General features: G+C 39.1%; 1 protein-coding gene across 2 annotated transcripts; it reads right to left on the reverse strand.

The window, feature by feature from the left end:
• Positions 1-6,223: 6,223 nt before the first annotated feature.
• On the reverse strand, positions 6,224-20,753 carry LOC128071155 (COX assembly mitochondrial protein 2 homolog). Of its 2 annotated transcripts, XM_052664121.1 has the most exons (5): positions 20,517-20,753; positions 17,023-17,058; positions 13,331-13,443; positions 9,139-9,210; positions 6,224-6,601 (listed from the first exon to the last, which is right to left on the reverse strand). In XM_052664121.1, the coding sequence occupies exons 2-5, from the start codon at positions 17,045-17,047 to the stop codon at positions 6,515-6,517; spliced, it is 297 nt and encodes a 98-aa protein (XP_052520081.1). In that variant the 5' UTR covers positions 17,048-17,058; positions 20,517-20,753; the 3' UTR covers positions 6,224-6,514. The 2 variants fall into 2 exon arrangements, with proteins under 2 accessions (XP_052520081.1, XP_052520082.1); XM_052664122.1 differs by lacking the exon at positions 17,023-17,058 and having other exon boundaries at positions 20,517-20,675.
• Between the last annotated feature and the right edge of the window lie 123 nt (positions 20,754-20,876).

Genomic DNA, 20,876 nt, shown 5'->3' on the forward strand with positions numbered 1-20,876 from the left:
CTAAGATCATGCTGCATGGTGTGGCAAAAAGAAAGCAAAAATAAAAATACAGATTCTAACTTGGTAGATCTGGAATGGAGCCTAAGACTCCGTATTTCTAACAAACCTCCCAGGTGATGCTGAAACTGATCATTATGGACCAGTTAAGCAGCAAGAGTCCAAACATCAATGAAGGAAGGCACCTGGAAAAGAAGGCTCTCCTACAATCCCTCTCTTCGCCATGCCCTTCTCAGTCCTCCCTTCCTTCCAACTCCTTTCACTCTCCACTCACCCTCTAGGAAAAGTTAAAATTTTATGCGTGGGATATCAGTTCTGATAACATGGCTGATTAGATCATCTGAAAACCTTCCCACATAAAAGCTATTCTAAAATACCAGAAAACAGGGAATTCCGTAGTGGTCCAGTGGTTGGGACTCTGTGCTTCGACTATAGGGGGTCCTAGTTTGATCTCTGGTCAGGGAACTAAGGTCTCACAAGCTGATCAGCATGAACAACAACAAAAAAACAGAACATATTTCAGATGAGGTTTTTAAGTATAGTTGAGCTCACAATAAAATAAAGTCTTGGGGGTTGAAAGCATTGTTAAACTGGAAAGATAAGAGCATCAGGAGATGCTGTGCATCCAGGACCAGTTCCAGTAACCTAGAAATAGGTTTTCATTCATACATAAAAAAAGATGGAAGACACTGGGTCTGTATGAGGAGTGGTGTAAGAAGTAAGAATGCCACATTGTACCAGGACCACCAAAAGGGCACTCACCTCTAAGAAAAAGGAAACTAGAATACATTCACTCAGCAGCATAGGGAGATAGGGGTAAACCCTGACATATCTTGGGTTCTGAGCAGAAAAAATGTCACCTAGAATTCATAACACTGAGTCTAAACCTGAGCAATTTTCACTACTCAAGTGACCCAGAATTCCCGACCAGAAAAATTAGCCTCTGAGTCAGTAATACCTCTGGGGCATGTAGTAGAAGCAAATACAGTAGAATATAACCTCGTTACACTGTACAAAGTTTAATTAAATAAACCCTGCTAAAGATATGCTAACAATAATGAAATTAAAAACACACAAAGGAACAATCAACAATGAGGAAGAGATAGCAAACAGACAAAAACTTCAAATAATTGACTACTGGATAAAAACTATTAAAATAAAACTATTTAAAATAATTGAAAATATAAGAACTATATTTATGAAAACAGAGTGAGTAAACCTGAAAATATACCAAATAAAACTCCTAGAAAGGGAAAATCAGCCGTTGAAATAAAAAACTTGATGGATTGTTTGAACAGTGGAGAAGACAAAGCAGAAGAGATCATTCGTAAACTGGAAAATAGATTTAAGAAAATTATCAAGAAGGCAGGACAGAGAGGTAAGGTGATAAAAATTTTGAAACAGTAAGTCAGAAGATAGTAAGAAAAGGTCTTCAAAATGATGAGAGAAAATGATAACCTAGAATTCTATACCCAGCCAAAATACCATACAAGGTGAGTACAAAATTAATACATTCTCAGACAAACTCTGAAAGAGTTTACAACTAGGAGACACTGACTAAAAGAACCTCAAAGGTTTGTTTTTCAGAAGGAAAGTAATTAAAGTTAGAAGCAGTGGGATACAAGATGGAATGACAAGCAACCTATGGCAAACCTAAACACATACTAAAGTTAAAAACCAAAACAATCACTACTTTAAGGGATAAAAAAGTTAGAGACGTCTCTGGATAGAAAATGGGAGAAGGAAATGGCAACCTACTCCAATATTCTTGCCTGGAAAATCCTGTGGACAGTGGAGCCTGAAGGGCTGCTGTCCATAGGGTCGTGCAGAGTCGGATACAACTGAAGCGACTTAGCACGCACGAATGCATTGGAGAAGGAAATGGCAACCCACTCCAGAGTTTTTGCCTGGAGAATCCCAGGGACAGAGGAGCCTGGTGGGCTGCCATCTGTGGGGTCGCAGAGAGTCAGACACGACTGAAATGACTTAGCAGCAGCAACACGATACTGCAAAGCAATTATCCTTTAGTTAAAACAAATTTTTTTTTTAAAGGGTCCATGGATAGTATGAAAACGGGTGGAGCAGTTTAGCCTCTGTGGACTTTCAAAACCCATCCTCCAGCGTTTGTTTCCAGGATAAGATCCCACCCTGGGGAGGAAATGCAGGAAGCAGAATAAAAGCTGAGCACGACAGAGCAACAGAGACATGGAAAAGTGAGGGCTCAGATAAAAATGGAAGAAGAAAGCAAAGGACTCTCAGAAAGCATAGTATTTGTTTAATATTATGCAAACGCAATAAAGACGTCATACTAAGTCAGAAAAATCATTCGAATCGAGACTCCTTCTTTAACAGTACAGACAAACTGTAATCATCATGCCAAAACCCGGGGAGTACCGTTTCCATGAGACCTTCTTGAGGAATCTGCGAGAACATGCTTCAGACAACAAAAATAACTAGAAATATATTAACATATAAGACTACCAGTGAGCATAAAACACATAACTTATATAATAAAGTACATTAAAAAGGACAGAGTGTAGTATGTGATCGCAGAAAAGTATTTACTACAAGGAAAGGTATTAAGTAACACTACTTAGCTATGGGAGGAGATGAAGAAAACGCCCTCCTCTCTCCCTTGCTCACTGTGTGCCAGCTCCAGAGCACTTTTTCCTTCACAACTCCCTTCCTAGAAGGAGCCGGAAAACTAGAAAGGGTTCATATGGCCAAGGCCTTACGTGTGCATATTACTGTACAGAAATTAGGAACAGCTGGAATATTCAGGGCAGGACATGAAAAGCACTTCCCCAGCAGTAGAAAGAAGGTTGGTTGTTTAGAGGGAAGTCAGACCAGAGAAGGAGGAGTTCTGAGCAGTACTGTGACCCTCGATTTAGCCTCCATACTCCTGAGGGATATGACAGTCCTGTGAGTAAAGGTGGTGCCTTATAGCAGTCAGAAAGAGACGCGAAGGTAGGAAGCTGAGATCTAGGTGGGATGGAACTTTAAAGGGAAAACGACACAAAACAGCAAAAACACCCTGGCTAAATTTCCCCTCACAGCCATAGCATTTTTTTAAATTACAAAACAAAGTTTTCTCCCACTGATTACTTAGTGCTATGTCGGCTTGAGGTAAACAGCACCATATACTAGTCTGACAACCTCGTTTTAAAAATAAGAATTGAAATTCAGGCTGAGCACTGCTTGAGAAGTCACACAGCCAGGAAGATCCCCAAAGTCCTTGAGATGGCTATCATGGTTTGATTATGGAGACGAGGGTTGAGGGCAGGAGGCATCTGAGCTCCTGGACTCTGTTCCTGGGACACAAACCCAACCCTCAGGGCAGAGGTGAGTCTCATTTCCCTCCTAATTCACCTGCCAAGTGGTTATTCATTCCCCTACAAAACGACATGCCCCGGACACTCTCTGGATTCCAGGAGTCTTGGACTGAAGTTACCCTGCCACAGAAGTCACAACACTCTTGCTTCAGTGTACACCTCAGTTACGGGTACTTTCAACTCACCAAACGCTGAAGGTGGGAAAGGTGACAATCAGGGGGCAATCAAGGGTGATTCCTTCTGCGGAGCAGTGGATGTTGTGGGGGTGGGTGTCAGCTCAGGAGGGACCCCAGTGCGCACCTCTCTTCCCTACGCCACCTTCAGCTAGGTCAGCTGGGTACCTTAAAATCTGCCATGGCAGGACTTTCCACCATGGAAAATGGCAAAAGCTACAAATGAGTGGTTTCATTTGTTTGTTTTTTCCTGAGAGTCAGTTATTAAACGTTTGCCAGCTTATCACTGGTCACTGGCAACCATGTTAGTGTGTCTGAGCTTCTGGTGCTCAGAAAGAACCTCTTAATTCTTTGTAGAAGAAACATCACTGCATCCTGCACAAATAGGTATTTATTGCTCTGTGAAAGGAATACTTATCATTTCCTATAGTGCTTCAAGTTTTCAAAGTTTTTAATTTGTCTTCTGGAAAAAAACGTTATCACTGTCAGCCTGAGCCCTGAACCTCATTCATTTTCACAGCCTCAAAGAACTTTACTCCACAAATGAATCCTTCTTTTCTGGCTTTCTTTCAACATATATCCATGCCCAAGTGCCACACTCCACCTTCTTTTGATTTTTTTGAAGACCATCTTTCAATACAACACTGCCCTTCTCTTCAGAGCCAAGACTTTTCAAAGGTGCTTGAATCCTCAGCTCCACCTAGGCTTCCACCCCTTCTCCCTACCCCACACTACACTGTTACAAGGTCACACAAGCCAGAGGAACCAAATCAACTGGCACCTCAGCCCTACTTTGACTCAATGAAACTCCCTCCTCCATAACTCCCTTGACAATCTGAGGCACATTTTCCTATGGTTTATCTTGTACCTCTATGCCTACTCCTTCTCCGCACAGAGCTTCTTCTCCTGACCTGAAATATCTATGTAAATGTATAGAGGAAACTCACCCAACTGACAGCTACAGAGATGTCTGGGGCATTAAGTAATATTGGGGTATAAAGGAGGATGCCTAACTTTTACTCTGTAAAACTTACAAATTGCTTGAATGCTCTATAGAAAGCTGCTACTTACACAAGTTTTAAAAAATTAAGTGACCCCCAAGGTTTCATTCTGCTCTATAAACATTCACAGTTCACTATGGACACTGGCCCACAGGGCATTAGCTGCCACCTGCATGCTGCCATCTCCCAGTTCTGCTCTAGTCTGTGATCCTAATAAGCTCTAGGTTCTAACACTCAGAAGTCTAAAAGCATCCATCTCCACCTGGATCTTACACATACATACTGCAAACTCAGCACTGCACACCACACCTCTGTTGAACTTCCTCCCACGCAGGGCAGGGACCATCAGCATGAAACATAAATCAAATGCCTGAGGCTTCCCTGGACTCTTCTTAAACCATCCACCTAGTCAGAAATGCTGGTTCTAGGTCCAAATTTCCCTCAAAGCCCTGATCCCCAAACCCTTCTTTAACTCAGGCCCTAATTTCTCATTTATGTTGGGGCAAAACCCGAATTGGTCTTCCTGAGTATAATCTCCCATCTCTTTCAATTTATGCCCCGAACCATAACCAGAAAAATATTACTGAAGTACAGAAACACATCATCCTTCCAACTAAGGGCCCCCATAAATCCCCAATCATCATTTCTAAAGCCCCAAGTGGTTTTCAGAGCACTGAAGATAAAATTGGAACAGAATTCAAAGCGGTTTGTGGTCTTCCTTTACTAAATAGTTCTCGTTTTCTGTTCAGGTTAAACAACTTTAAGTTCCTGAGAATGTATTTCATTATCACTGTTTGCCAAAGGTCATCTTTGCTAAGTAGCTTTCTTGGAATGGCTTCTTCCTGAAGGCCGGGCATGGATGCCCTGTGTTTCCATGACACCTGACTAATCATAGTACTTACTATACTACTATAATAGTTAACTTGTCAGCTTACTACAACCTTCTGGAGACACAATGTCTCACCTCTGTACCTGTACTTGGTCTCAGGGAGGCTAGGAGGGGAAGGGGTAACTAAATAAATATTCATAAACCTGAGTCTTAAAAGGGACTTCAGAATTAATTCTGCTTCTTCCTCCATATCTTCAATGAATCTCTGTTACCCCGTTTAACTCCCATGCTAAATGAATGTCCAGCCTTTTCAATGCCTCTTGTGATGGGGAAATCACTAGTAAACACTGATGCTCAACAAGGCCTCCTACCATACATGTACACAGAGTTCACTACAAGGAACTCAAGGCTCACAGTCTGCTGAAACCTTATCCAACAGGAAGTTCAAGCCCCTGCTGTGGCCATGATTGGAAGCTGGCTTCCAGATTCACAGGTCTCAGAAACACTGCATGGCCAAAGGAACATTGCCAGGATGGCTGCTAGAAATGAATCCGGAAAGAAGAACCCTGCACCCAGCAAAAAGGAAGCACACAGGCCCAGGAGATAACTGGCACCCAGGGTGGTCAACCAAATGGAGAAGGTAAGTCTGCTCAGACTTAAATCCTAGCCAGAAGCAATTTTATCAGTGTTAAACATTTAACCTTTTGGAAAAGAGCTCTTTAAAAACAATCAAGTTGGAACATTTTCATAGAGTTAACACAGCTGGGATTTCCCTAAACTCTTGCTATGCTTTCAATGTTTAGGCTCCAGAACTGCCACACTGCAAAAAGAGAAGTCTAGTGGCACCATTCAGCCCTAATTCCAAGACAGTCTAAAAGAACAGAGGAAATATGATTAGAATCAATAGTTTTATTGAAGCTTAAGGTACTCAAATGTTAACAGGTCATAGGCAAGGGGAAGAAACAGAAGTCTCAGATGCGTTGGTAGAGGAGGGAGGGTACAAACAGCTCTGCCCGACAAACATTCCAGATCCAGGGCTTCCATACTTCTCCAAGGCTTGATTTCTCATGGATAACTTTCCATTCAAAGGATTTTAGAGACCAAATGCAATAGGATTCCTTCAGTTACCAACCAAGAGTCTTTGGGTCTTCTCTCAGGCAAGGCATCCAGTGAAAATAAGATCTAGTTTTCAGATTCCTCTGGAGGATTAAAAAGTCTCTTTCGCATTGCATTGCCAAGCTCCCTGCTCTTGTTCCTCTTTTCCATGTACTAGAAAATAAAAGGAAGGGGAGAGAAAAGAGACAGCAGATTATATCGCTATTTACATACTAAGCTTATAATATATACACCAATAAAGATATATTTTAAAGGTGCAAGAGGGGTTCTTAGGTAGAGTGGGAAAAAAGTAAAAGCAGATTCAAGTTGAAAAAACTGAGTACATGTAAACAGCTGGACATCAAAATCTTTCAGCTGTCAGATATAGAAAGAAGCCAAAGAAACAAGATTAGTGGCAAAGCACTGACCAGGAACTCCAGCTTCCATTCCCTGAGCCCTGATGTTCATATCTTTGAGGTACTTACTTGATTTTCTGGGCCAGTAACCTCAAATATAAAGAGTTGGGCTTGATAATCTTTAAGAAGTTTTCTAAGTCTAAAGTTTTGACTCAAGAGTTCTAACATATCTTCTGGAATAGTAGCAATTTTCAAACGTATCTTTTTCTTCATCAAAGGGCCACTTCAAATAACAGATGAAGCACCAGGTCTCTTTAACAAAAACATTCCTTTTATCTGTCCTACATTATTTTTCCTCATAGCCTGCTAGGGGGAGAAGGGTATTTTATTGCTTTAAAAGGTTAAAGAAGAAAATTCTAGAACATTGAGGGATACCTGTTCTGAGAAAAATATTTGATATCTCTCTTCATATCATATGAAGCCTCTAAAATCAGCTTGGAAAGAGGATTCTAAAGGTAAGTCTTCAGAAGACAGTACTTTGTAGCCAATAAAATAAGTCAGAGAACAAATTGAAACAGAGCTTATATTAAAATATATGTTATGAAATCTCCAAAAGGAGTCAAGATGGCCCCTGAATTAAAAAAAAAAAAGATACAAAGGGTGACTATTATGTTATTCACAAAATGCCACTAAACAATGCAGAAACCAAACCAAACAAGTAAAAGGAACAAAAGAGGACACTGCAAAAGTAGTATTAGTGATTATTTCAATAAAAAGGACAAAAGCAGCAACACAGCAGCAAAGACGGGGTCAGAGAGAACTGGCCAGACCTTTTTTCCAGTTAAAAGCTTCAAAGAATGAAGTACTTAAATGACACATGAAGGAAATGGTAGGAGGAGAGCATCAGGAGCAGTAAATGGGAAACTGGGAAGCATTAAAAGCAGAGAGGAAATAAATGAGCACAGGTTTGGAGAACTGAAGGATGAAAGAACAGATAGAAAACAATCTATAAATCAGAAAATGAAGCAACATAAAAACCACAGAGAGGACTAGAAAGTAGTCAAGGAGAAAATCTGAAATTTATACAAAAACAAACTGGAACAAAATAAGAATCTAAAATTTAAAGGATTAAATCTACCAACATTCTTCTACCAAATAGTTCCTGACAATTCAGGACCACCTGGGGAGGAAATTTTCATATGAAGATTTAATTACCAAACCAATGACAAAAATCACTAAACTGTGAGGATAAAAAAACCTAAACTTAGGAAAAAGGCTATCTTACACAACTGAAAGCACGTAAGAAATAAATACCTATACCAAATAAAACAGTATGGGCTTACTTTTCCATAATCTTACTTAAAAAGGAAGACAGCCCTAGGTTTAGTTTCCATACAAAATACCCTTTACATATAAAGAAAAAGTGTTTCAAAAATCAGTTTAAAACATATACCCATTTGTGCACATGAAGAAAATTATCAGAACTCCAGGAAGTTCTTCAAACAGTAAAGATGCTGTAAAGGGATTCCAGGAAGGAAGGAGAAAAAAAGCCCCAAAGTAGAAACCAGGAAAAAATGATTAAAGATAGATGCTGAATGTCTTCAAATATCTAATATCTTTCAATATGAGGCTCATGGGGGGAGAAAGTTCAAAAGTACAGAAAATAAAATTGGAAGGCAGATTTTTAGTTGTTACATATTTTTAAAGGTTCTGGACATAAAATTTCTGATGAATAAAACAGAAATGGAATTAAATTTCTTTTCAAAGATTTAAAATGCACTCTGTTCAGTCTGCGGTACCTACAAAAAGACAATAAACTTTGGCTATTTGCCCAAGTCCAAGTCATAGCTTAAAGCTGTGTTCAGGAAATGAGTCTTTCCAAACAAGTCAAACTAGATCCCTATGGGCTGTATATACTATAATTATAAAGAAATTCCAAGTTTTAAGGCTGGAAAGAGCCTAAATCTAGCCTCCTCATGTTATACAAGGAAATTGAGGCCCAGAGAGTTTTAGTTACCTGCTAGAGCTAAAAGCTGATCAACAATTCTTTCTGCTGTACAGATTCAACTTCTCAAACCTTAAAATTCATCCAGAGGAGTTACAGTGATTATTTTAAGATAGTTGCTTTCATTTATGTACATGCAAAAAAATCAGCAATGTTCCAAAAGATTGTCCCCAGAAGACGCTTTCATTTCTCCTCTTGACTTTAGGGGAAGACATACCTATAAAGTCAAGTTTTGGTGTTATATGAAAACTTGCCAAAAAAAAAATTAATAATGGTAGTAATAAATAATATTGCTCCAAAACAGTCTTTTCAACTGCTCAACCATTTCCATCCTTTAATGTTTTCCTTACCTCATTCTTCAAGCATTTTCTCATCTCCCGATCAAGATCATTGCAATGACCAAAAAATTTCAGAATGCTGTGCTAAAAGGAAGAAAAGGGGTAAAATATTTCATCCCATAATATGCTAAGGTCTCTGGCTCAGAATTGAAATATTTAATGTGTCACCTTGTCAATAAGCAAATGGCTAATAGTTAATCAAACAGTTAACCCATAAGTACAAAATATACAAATAAATGGGCTTACCCTAGCATTCCTACAAAAAAAGAAGAAATGTTCTATAGGTAGAAATGAAAAATAAAAAAGACTTTTCTTTGATAAAAGAGAAGCCTATTAACCTCCCAAAACCTCAAAATGACCTAGTGAAAAGCATTTTATTACCTAATACCTCTATTACAGAGTGATGTCCAAATGCAGTGTAGCCATATTGACATGACAGTAACTTCCTTCATGAGCAAACACCCCTGTCCCATGGAAGAGTTACCTATGAAACGCTTGGTGCCAAAGCCATTTTCTCTATTTGCCTCTATTTGCCTCTATTTCTCTCATTTGCCTCTATTCAAAATGTCATCAAAATAAATTAAAAACACATAACACTAATATTACACAACCTGTATGAGCCATATAAACAAGTCACTAATTCACAATAAAAGGAAATCAATGCTTAATATTCAAAGTCTGCTCTGCTTTGCCATACTTAGTGTGTTTGCACATCGCCATTTTTAAGCGTAGGTCAGAGAGCATGGTGATCTCCTATAATGACATGCCATAAATGCTGAACTTGTAACAGTGAGCACTTTTTCCCTTTTCTTTCTAATTAAGGCTTTCATGGAAACCAGACAACACATAATTAGTAATAGTCATGCTATTTCTTTTTTCCCTGTTTCTTTACCACTTTAAATGTACTTTTCTTGTCTACACTGAGTAAATGATCAGTTTTTCTGGCAAGGATTTAAGGTTTCCTAGTGATTACCTAATGACCTTTTCAGGATAAATAATTCCTGTGCATAAATTGCCTCCTTGACAATACAAAGGGACAATGCTTTTTCATACACCTTCTGGCCAAACAGAAACAATAGACAGGATTAAAATTTTAGAATGTAACACAATATTTCATATTTTACTTTATATTTATTGATATCATCCCATATTCACACACCTTATTTTAAAAATTCAAGATAACAAAAGAATTTTTTTTTAATTCAAGACAAAAGCTAATTTATACTCTCACTTTCACCTCAACATTAAGCCCAAATGAGAATAATACTCTGTGACATTACATGAAAAACTAAACCCAAAAATGCCCCAGTGGCATTGATAAAAGAAATGTCCATGAATTTGGAGGAAAATGGATACTTGTATATGTATGGCTGAGCCTCTTTGCTGTCTACCTGAAACTATCACAATATTGTTAATCGGCTATATTTCAATATAAAATAAAAAGTTGAAAAGTAAAAGAAATGCCCTTGGAGTGTACTTCTCTTGTATACACATGACATGAGCCTCCAGTGCCTGGTGTCTATTTCTAGAGAGCAAAGCTCTCTAGCAGAGCTACTGATTGGGTAAGTGAATCAATCAGGGTCTGGAGGACAGTGTCCCAGCCACTAGGGACACAACAGTGAGCATGGGGGACCTGGGCCCCACTCTTATAGCCAGAAGGAAAAGAAAATATGAAGTGATCACTACACAGCAGCAGTTCTCAAAGTGTAGTCCCAGGACTACTCAAAACCTTTTCAGGAGAAGGTAAAATCTACCTTCCTAATAACTGAGGATCTTATTTGTTTTGTTCACTTTCATTCTCTCACAAGGGTACAGCAGATTTTTCCAGAGGCTACATGACCTGTAATATCAGCACAGATTGAGCAAAGTGGCAGATACGAGAATCCAGCTGTATTCTATTAAACCAAACATTAAAAAGAACTGCAAAACTGTAAAAGCAATGTCATTCTTTACACCCTTTTATTGTTTTGGAAAATAAGGTATTTTTTTAATGAAAAATAACCATTAACGTGTAATGGTTTATTATTGTCATTTTAAAATAAATTAATATTTTTCAACTACTCACTTTTAACTTCTAATTCAACAAATATTGATAGATACAGCCCACATAAACAAAAGTTCTTTGGGGTCCTCAATAACTCTGAAGAATGTAAAGGAATTCTGAGACTAAAAAGTGTGAGAGTAACTGCCATAGAGTTGGAAATAATACGTAAAGTATTACTGAAGTATAGAGTAATTATAGCAAGGGAATCCAGGCCAAGAAAGAAAAGGAAGAGGAAATGACAAATTAAGCAGAATAAAGCCTGGAGGATGATAAAACCTTATCAAGCAAGTGAGAAGTGGAGACAGTGAGAAAATCTTTAAGTTAAACAAAGGGAAAAAGCAAGTAAAAAAGCCTAGGAGACAGAAACACACTCCAGTACAACTGCAGACAGAGCGAGCAGGAAGGATGCGGGGTAGGAGGGTGGTCAAGCCCAAGTGTAAGTAGGGGCCAGTACACGAAGGCCCCAAAACACAAAGAAAGATAGAATTTATTCCACAGGCAAAGGGAGCCATTAAAGGGGAACAATGATTAAACTTAGAGGACTGAGAGATCAGTCTACATGCAGTACAAGCGAATTAAGACAGAGAAAAGGACAAAACAGTCATGGGATCAGGTGACCCCAGTAAGATGTCAAAATCAACTGTGTTAAGAATAAACATATAAATCAGTGGAACAGACTAAAGAGCCCAGAAGTAGGCCCATTCACATATGGGCAACTGATTTTTGACAAAAGCACCAAGGTAATTTAGTGGGGAAAGAAAGCTCTTCAACAAGTGGTGCTGGAATAACTGGGTATCCACAGGGAGAGAAATAAACCTTGACTCATACCTCACAACATACACAAAAACTAATTTGAATCACAGACCTAAATTTCAAAAACTAAATCTATAAAATTTCCAGAAGAAAAAAATAGGAGAGAATGCTTTGTGACCAGGAAATTGACAAAGATCCCTAGAACAAAAAAAAAACATAAACAATGAATGAAAAACCTAGTAAATTATTATAGACTTCATCAAACTTACAAACTCTTTGTAACACATTTTTAAGAAAATAAAAAAGGACACCACAGACTGGGAGAAAATATTTACAACACACTTTGTATGCTGAATGATAAAAAGAATTCTTACAACTCAATAATAAGACTAACACCCAATTTTTAAATATGGGCAAAAGACATTATGTGAATGTCCAGTAAGTACATGAAAAGATGCCTAAAGTCATCAGCCCAAGGGAAACACAATTTAAACTCAAATAATATACTATTACACATACACAGAATGGCTAAAGTTAAAAAGACAATATCAATTCTTAATCTAGATGTATGGTGGAAATAGTTTGCTGAAAGTGTATTGTCATCAACATTCTTTGAAACTAAATATCGGACTTCACAGGTCATCAACATTCCTTACTACTTCACTTTTAGTCTTAAAGTTTTACTCATTTAAATAAGAATCTGATATATCTACAGTTTATGAAGAACATGAAGGAAATAATGCATCATGCAAAGCTAAAGAAAAACACAAATGCTTCTTATAACTGTCTCATACACCAAATATATTAAAAAAAAAAAAAACTTTGACATCTGTAAAAATGTCAAATTTTAATGCACTGCAAAAATGGGCTTATTTTCTATTTTGGTTTTAAAAATGGAATTTTATTTCCATTCCACTAACCAGGAGCGCATGGCAACCTACTCCAGTATTCTTGCCTGGAGAATCCCCATGGGCAGGGGAGGCTGGCTGGCTACAGTCCATGCGGTCACAAAGAATCGGACACGACTCAGTGACTAAGTACACAGCAACCATTAAGTAAACCTGCTAAATGAGGCCAGTCATAATTTAAATCTAGTTAACATGTAATTGTAAAAAATATTTCAACTTCCTTTAAGCACATAATGATAGATGTCATGGAACATGGATTGTAACTACTATGTATCACTTCAGAATCTCCCTAATAAAACTACCAGGCTTGATTTCTACTCATCATAAAAAGGAAGTAGTTTCTAAAAACAAATCACAAGCATCAACTGCTAATCTTTACTACGCTAAGACCCATAATGAAGACATTATCATTTCCTTCTATTAATGGAGATAACATTTTACATTAGTGTATTGTATCTAGGTTTCATTGTTGCTCCAGGGTTATTTTCTGAACTCTTACATTTTTGTGACATTCCTTAAGCAAGTTAATCAAGACGTTGCATTCTTCAGTATGCAAGTGTGGAGATAAATCAGGATGCATCTTTAGGAGGAGATGGAACACAGCAGAGCAACCTGTGGATACAAGAGTGTCTTGAATATGTGTGACTGTATTTGTTAATGCAACCTAAAATTATTTTCCGTAAGAAACTTCAGTGACCTGTATCAGAAAAGAAAGGTGACCTTAGGCAAATTAACCTGAGCCTCACCTTCCTATCCAATGACTTAGATTCCGTGGGTTATCAGGAGTATTTAGAGAACATGCAGGTTCAGAAAAAAGCAGACTCAAGAGACCCGATCCGCGAAATAGGTGCTTAACCAGAAACAGCTTGCCTATGTTAACAAGCCTGACTTCAATTACTTTTCCCATACTTCTGAAATAGATTACAACTTATTTTATTCAGGTAAAATCCTACCAGTGAAGAGAACTGGCCTAAATGTATAAGGGTTAAAGGGCCATTAGTCAGTCTCACGTTAGTGTGAATTAATATACACTGCTTTCTTCCTAAGTAACATCTGGCTGAGAAAATCTAACTAAACCCTGAAGAGAAACAAGAAGCAGATGTGGATTTTTTTTTTTTAATTTAGCAGATCTATCCATAAAATGCAATTATTACAATGAAAACAAGAAGCTAAAAATCCCTGAAATTAGGTTTAATTGGTTCATTCACAAGAAAAGAAAATTAGCATCCAAGGTCTAAGATAAAATATTATTTTAAGGTATTTGCTATAGTTACATTCACCTATTTCTCTATTCACCCATTTCTCTCTTAAACCAATTCTTTATGACCCAGAAGAGATTACCAAAGGAAAGAACCAATTAACTACTTTAGTCTTTTAAAAGTTCCAAGAAAGAAAACCTAGGAGAAATCATGACAGTAGGTTGGGCAAAAGTGAGTCAAATGAAGTCGCTCAGTCGTGTCCGACTCTTTGCAACCCCATGGACTGTACCCTACCAGGCTCTCCCGTCCATGGGGTCTTCCAGGCAAGAGTACTAGAATGGGTTGCCATTTCCTTCTCCAGAGGATATTCCTGTCCCAGGGATCAAACCCAGGTCTCCCGCATTGTAGGCAGACGCTTTACCGTCTGAGCCACCAGGGAAATCCATTAGGTTGGGCAAAGATACATCAAAATCCATAAAAGAATAAATTGGTTAAAACTTATCAAAATTAAAAATTTCCATTTTCAAAATTAAGAAAATGAAAGGACAAGTCACCCTCTGGGTGATAATGACATGTCAATGTCAGCTCATCAATTGTAATTAGCATACCACTCTTGGAGGATGTTGACTGTGGGAGAGAGGCAGGGTATGTGTGGGCAGAGGGGGCCTAGGGGGTCTCTCTGTACTTTCTGCTCAAATTTGCTATGAACCTAAAACTGTTCTAAAAAATAAAATAGTGTGTAGCTCCTCTACAAGCTACACACTAAAGGAAAATATTTGCAAATCATATATGACAAAGGATTTGCACCTAAAACATATAAAGAAAGTTTACAAACAATCCAGTGTTTAAAATATACCCCAAAATGAGCAAAAGATTTAAATAGATATTTCACCGAAGAGGATATAGGAATGGTAAATTAAGCACATAAAAAGATGCTGAACATCACTAGTCATTAGGGAAACAGAAATTTAAACCACAATGAGATACTACTATACATCCACCAGAATAGCTATAATCAAAAAATTAGACAATAGCAAGCACTGCTTACAATGTGGTGGAAAGGGATCTCATACAACGCTACTGGGAAGGTTAAGTAGCACAGACACTTTAGAGAACTATTCAGTAGTTTCTTAAGTTAAACCCAAACTTAACATATGACCTAGAAATTTCTCTCTTAGAACATACCCAAGAGAAATGAAAACATATATCCCCAAAAGATTTATATATGAACGGTCATAGCATTATTCATAATAGTCAATACTGGAAACAATCCAAATGTCTAACAACCAAGTACTGGATAAACAAACTTGTGTATTTATTCAATGGGACACTATTTAGCACTAAAAAGGAATAAACTTATACATGTGCCAACATGGAGGAATCTCAAAAGTACTAAGCTAAATGAAATAAAGCAGACTCAAAAGACAGTACTGTATGATTCTATTTACATGCAATGTCTAGAAAAGGCAAATTTGTAGAGGCAAAAGCTGATCAATGTGGAGGTCCAAAGGTGAGAGTGAGGATTAATTTGCAAATGGCAAAAAGAAAACTTTGGGTGACAAAAATGTTCTAAAATAGGATTGTGGTAATGGTTGCATAATTGTATAAGCTTTCTAAAATCACTTAATTCACTTAGAATGGGCAAATTTTATAGTATGTAAATTATGCCTTAATAAAGGTGTGAAAAAAGTTTCAAGAAATTCAAACAGCCTATCCACCTTCTACTCTTGACAAACGAAATCCTTAAAAATGACTAAACAAATAATTGCAGAGAATTATACCTACTACTTCAGATTTCAACTTATAAAAGTACCAAATCACTGTTCCACTGAGTGACTAATAACCTCAACCCCACCCCCTGCCACACACACAAACATACCACAGCTAAAGATCACAAATCAGGCCATTGTGCCTAGTTAAAATACTTGAGTATTTGAAATGGAAACTGAAAATGCAGCCAAGTTCAAGTTTTATTTGCCTGTCACTGACTACAATCTTTTTAAATGATATAAAAATTCTGCCTCAGAAAAAAGAGGTCTCATACAGTACAGCAATTTAAGCCATCTAATATTATAACAATATTATACACCTACACTTATATATAGTAAAAGTTATCTGGCTTCTGCCTTGCTTATTTTTTCTGAAGGAAGATGTACACTGGTTTTAGTCATCTAGAAAACGTCTTTAACATTTTATTTTTTAAGTATATTTAACAAAACATTTTTGCGTATATCTATGAACCAGCCCTCAAATGTGTGCTTTTACAGTTCAGAAACAAACTTCTGAGGTACTGAAAGCCCTCTCTAATTGGCAAAGTAAATACTTAAGAAAACTCTTGGGTACTGAGATAAACACACATATGCACATTGTATATAAGCAAAAATATATGCCACGGCACACATATTTTTCCCTCCCTTGAAAGCCTACTTCGAGTAGTATGCTGCTACGCACAGCCATGGCGTACTTGCGTCTGCTTATCCCCCCTTCTCCCTGCTTTCCCTAGATGGCTATGTCAAAGAAGAAAATGGTCTCATGCATGGTCGTTTCCTTTTCTTGTTCTTGGTGAAAGCTACTACTTAACTTAAAGCTCTGAACACTTATCCCTTACCGAACAAATTCCTCGTTTTATCAATCATTCCCCTCTTGCCTCTACCCCATTTTTTAGTTAGATATTCTCTTCCTCTCCTTTCCTTCCATCTACCAGCTTCGGCTAACTGTTGGTGCATACACATATGTACTGGGGTACTCTTGGGTATAATATACAAAGTATAACTATAAAACAATAACATTGTTCTTAGAGCACATTTAAATGAGTGCTGACACCTTTCAGTAGTCATCTTTAACAGCCTATTCTAATAACACTATTATAACTCAAGTAACATTTTATGAAATGAATAAAAGTCAAATATATATTCCATATTCTTATTTTTAAAATTTGTTCAAAGCCATAATAATATATTATTAGAATAGAAATAATTTGTTGAATACTTACAATGTGCAGGCACAAGTCTTATCATTCTTCCAATAACTGTAAGAAGCAGGTATCTTTTTAAATTCAGTTAAACCATAAGAAATTGCTTTTTTGTAGGTCAAAATATGTGTTACTCAATATTTTCATAGCAAAACTGAGCCCCAGGTCACACAGTAAATAGCAGAGTTACTGCTAAGTCACTTCAGTTGTGTCCGACTGTGTGCGACCCCATAGACAGCAGCCCACCAGGCTTCCTCGTCCCTGGGATTCTCCAGGCAAGAACACTGGAGTGGGCCGCCATTTCCTTCTCCAATGCATGAAAGGGAAAAGTGAAAGTGAACTCGCTCAATCGTGTCCGACCCTCAGCGACCCCATGGACTGCAGCCTTTCAGGCTCCTCCATCCATGGGATTTTTCCGGCAAGAGTACTGGAGTGGGGTGCCTTTGCCTTCTCTGAACAGAGTTACTACCCAATGTACTACCCAACGTAACCTCTCACCGTGACAGATTTCTCCCACTTTCAAAATAAGAAAGATATGCCTTCCCAGCAGTTTGTGAATGAAATAAACACAGATAGAAAAAACTACTCCCCAGAGAACCTCTGGTTAGCTACAAGTTCAACAGGGACTAATCGCAGGCTGAGGTTCAAAGAAGTCAATGTAACACTATCCTGTATTACTAGAAACAAGAGTATCTGTCTACATCAAGAAAAAGAAAAGTATAGTGCTTGTCCTGATCAGCCATGTCCAGAACACTGACAATCTGAATATCCCTGGGGCGAATGCTCAGGAAGGAGATGGCTCTGACATTAGGTTTAAACAGGAAGCCATTCATGAAATTGGGACTATTTACTAAGGGAAACCCACAACAGAGAAAATAGATAAAAGGAACAGCCAGGTTAAGTAGGAAAAGTAATGGATTTGAAGGGAGAAGATGTGGGTCTGAAGGTAAAAACTGTGGACACAACTATTCACAAGTTGTATCACTTTGGCTACTTAATCTGAAATGTAAGTCTCTTCTTCCATAAAATGGAATTAGCTCTAGACCTATATCAAGAGTAAGTGTGACAAATGTAGTATCATTAGTAATCTGAAGTGTTCTGTCACCTGATGGGAAAGGCTGAACTGAACTGACGCTGAGATGTGTCCGAGGACAGGACTGGAAATCAAACTGGAAGTTACAGGGGCAGATGCCATTTTCCTGGAGCTGTCCAACATTGAAACAAGCTGCTGTGTGAACTTCTCATTTATCTGGCCTCCTGTGCCCAAGAGACTGGCTAAGTAAGGATGTCACAGAGTATATTCTTACATTGCATCCTTAAGTTTTTTCTCAAATCTAAGTTCACAATTAAATGCAAGCCATTTCTCAAAATAAAACTTGCACTCAAAGGATAAACACTTGTTACTGTTAATACAGAAAACAGTTTCAAAAGGTAGCACCAAGATAATTACAAACAAACACACTGTATAAAAAAAAAAGTGAAGGAAACATTTATTTGTGGTAAGATTTAGTGTAAGGGTATTCTAATGAGAAAGAGAGGGATAACTCTATTCAAACAGTTATTATTTAAACACAAAACTTCAGTTCATTTGTACACTGGCATTTAGAAACCATCAGAACAGTTTACTTCTCACAATTACAACTCTTCTCTCCCCATGCCAATCCCATCCACTTCCTCAGGTATGCACAGATTGATACCAAAATAGTCTGCTTGAACTTGTAAAAATGTTCATCTGTGACATCTGATATTTTTATAACTGTCTAATAGGTCCCTGCAAAGCAATCGTAACTTTTACTTGGGGGTGAGCTGGGAGGGCCGAAGCAATAGGGAGTTCTCCCTAAAGATACAAAATTTATGATTTTATTTTATTCACTGCTTCACCTTATTCTACCAAGACTCTGAGGTAAAATCTAACAAGTAGTCTATGATAGATTTCAACCACCAGGTGGCACAATTTTAGAAGAAAAAAAACTGAACACAAGCAATATATGAATTCTAGTGTAGAAAAGAGAGGAAACGTTCTAATAACACACTTTAGATCTATAATCACAAGAGGGAAACCCTATATTTTAATGCCACTAAGGCTTTCTTTAGAGAGATTTTGCTATTGTGTGGCTTCACCACAAAGAAATTCACACTACAGTTACAATTTCTCATGTCATTTTAAAACAAGGCCAGAAGTCTCTTGTTCAGAGCCTAAAGAATCTGTTCTCCAGGAAAAAACTGCTCTCTAAAACATATATTTTTTTAAAGTCTAATTTCAGAAAGCTCTGGAATTAGTTAAATTAGTATCTCTCTACTTCAAACCTCACTGTATTGAGCAGAAGTAGCAGACATTAGCAGGGGACGACCTTCCCCACCCACTTTTACTTATCACAGCTGCAAAATGACCAAATCTAAACAGAGGCTTCTGATTAGGTGACAAGTGCTCCGAGTACAGACCATGCCCCTACTGCTACTGAGAGCAACCTCACGTCATTTCTTAAGGCATGGGCCCAGTTGTAGCGTTCCCTGAACTAGGATTTATCCCCGCTTTCTTGGTGCTGAGCCCTCTGTCAAATCACGTGAAGTTCAGAGCAAAAAAAAAAAAATTAGTCCATAACCATCAAAGAACACACAGGCTAGTAGGGGAGGAGATATTCTCCTAAATGCACATAGTATGTGCCCAATAAATGTTTCCTGAATGCAGTACTATCACAGATTTGAGCACTGATTCAGACCTTAACATAGTTTTTCTTTTTTAAAAAAGGTGGGAAATGGATCGTTTTAAATCAACCAAACATGTGCAGCAGCCTGTATGAACAGGACTTGTGTCTCCTTTATGCAAACTTCCTTTATGCATTTAAATCACTACTAGGATTTACTTAACTCTTCATAAACTACTTACTACTTACTTACGCGAAACAAGCTCGGTCATCTTTAAACCCGATCAAAGGGATCCGCCTTTTCTTGAAAAGTCTACTGATGAGGATCTTACTGGATTCTCGCATCGCAAGACGGACTGGCGGAAATTTTCACTGCAGCTGAGAGGCGCCCTAGCAGGCTCCCACAAGCAAACCCTGAACGCCTGGATCCCCAAAAGCAATAACAAGCATACACCGTAGGGAGCGCTCACCGTGTCAGACACGTAGTTAAGCGCTTCTCACAACCTAGGCGCTGGATTACACCCATTTCTCAGGCGAGGAAACCGAGGAGGGAGGAGCCTGCCCAAGGTCACCAGCTCGAGAGTTGTGGGGCAGAGAGCGAATGTCTACCCCGAAGCCTGCGCTCAACTACCAGCGCATCCTCAGAGAATGCCCGAGGGCGGAGAGCTCAGGTCGACCTGGTCCGCCCCGGGAAACCCAGTGCGGCGGTCCCGACCCCCGAGGCCGGGGGAAAGTCCCAGCAGGACGGGACACGGCGGGGCGCGACCCTGAGGGACCTGAGGGGGGGCCGGTGGGTGTCCCGCGGCCGCCCCGCACAACGCGGCCGGGAAGAGAGCGCGCCGCCGAACGGCCCGGACCCCCGAGACTCACCCGACTCGCGGCCACAGCCGGAGAGCGGAAGCGGTATTCACCCGCGAAGACTCTGCGCCTCCATGCGCGCGGTCTGGACGCGGGAGCCGGGCCAGCTCCGGGTGGCGAAGACACGGCGCCCTCCACTGCTGACACCGCTCGGCCAGCCCCCGCCGCTCGCCGCCTCAGGCGCCTGCGCCGCCCTGCCTGGACGGGCCCATTTTCAGGCGCTGCGAGGGGAGGGAGAGCGAGTCCGCCGAGGCGCCGCGAGCCTAAACTTGAAGGGGAACCGGCAAGCCAGATTCTGTGGCTGGGATTAAGGCATTCAAAAAATATTCTCTGCTGAGAAGAGCGAGGCGGGGGGCTCGGCGCGTTTCACTT

This window comes from Budorcas taxicolor, unplaced genomic scaffold (genome assembly GCF_023091745.1).
Source record: "Budorcas taxicolor isolate Tak-1 unplaced genomic scaffold, Takin1.1 scaffold233, whole genome shotgun sequence".
Lineage (NCBI taxonomy): Eukaryota > Metazoa > Chordata > Mammalia > Artiodactyla > Bovidae > Budorcas > Budorcas taxicolor.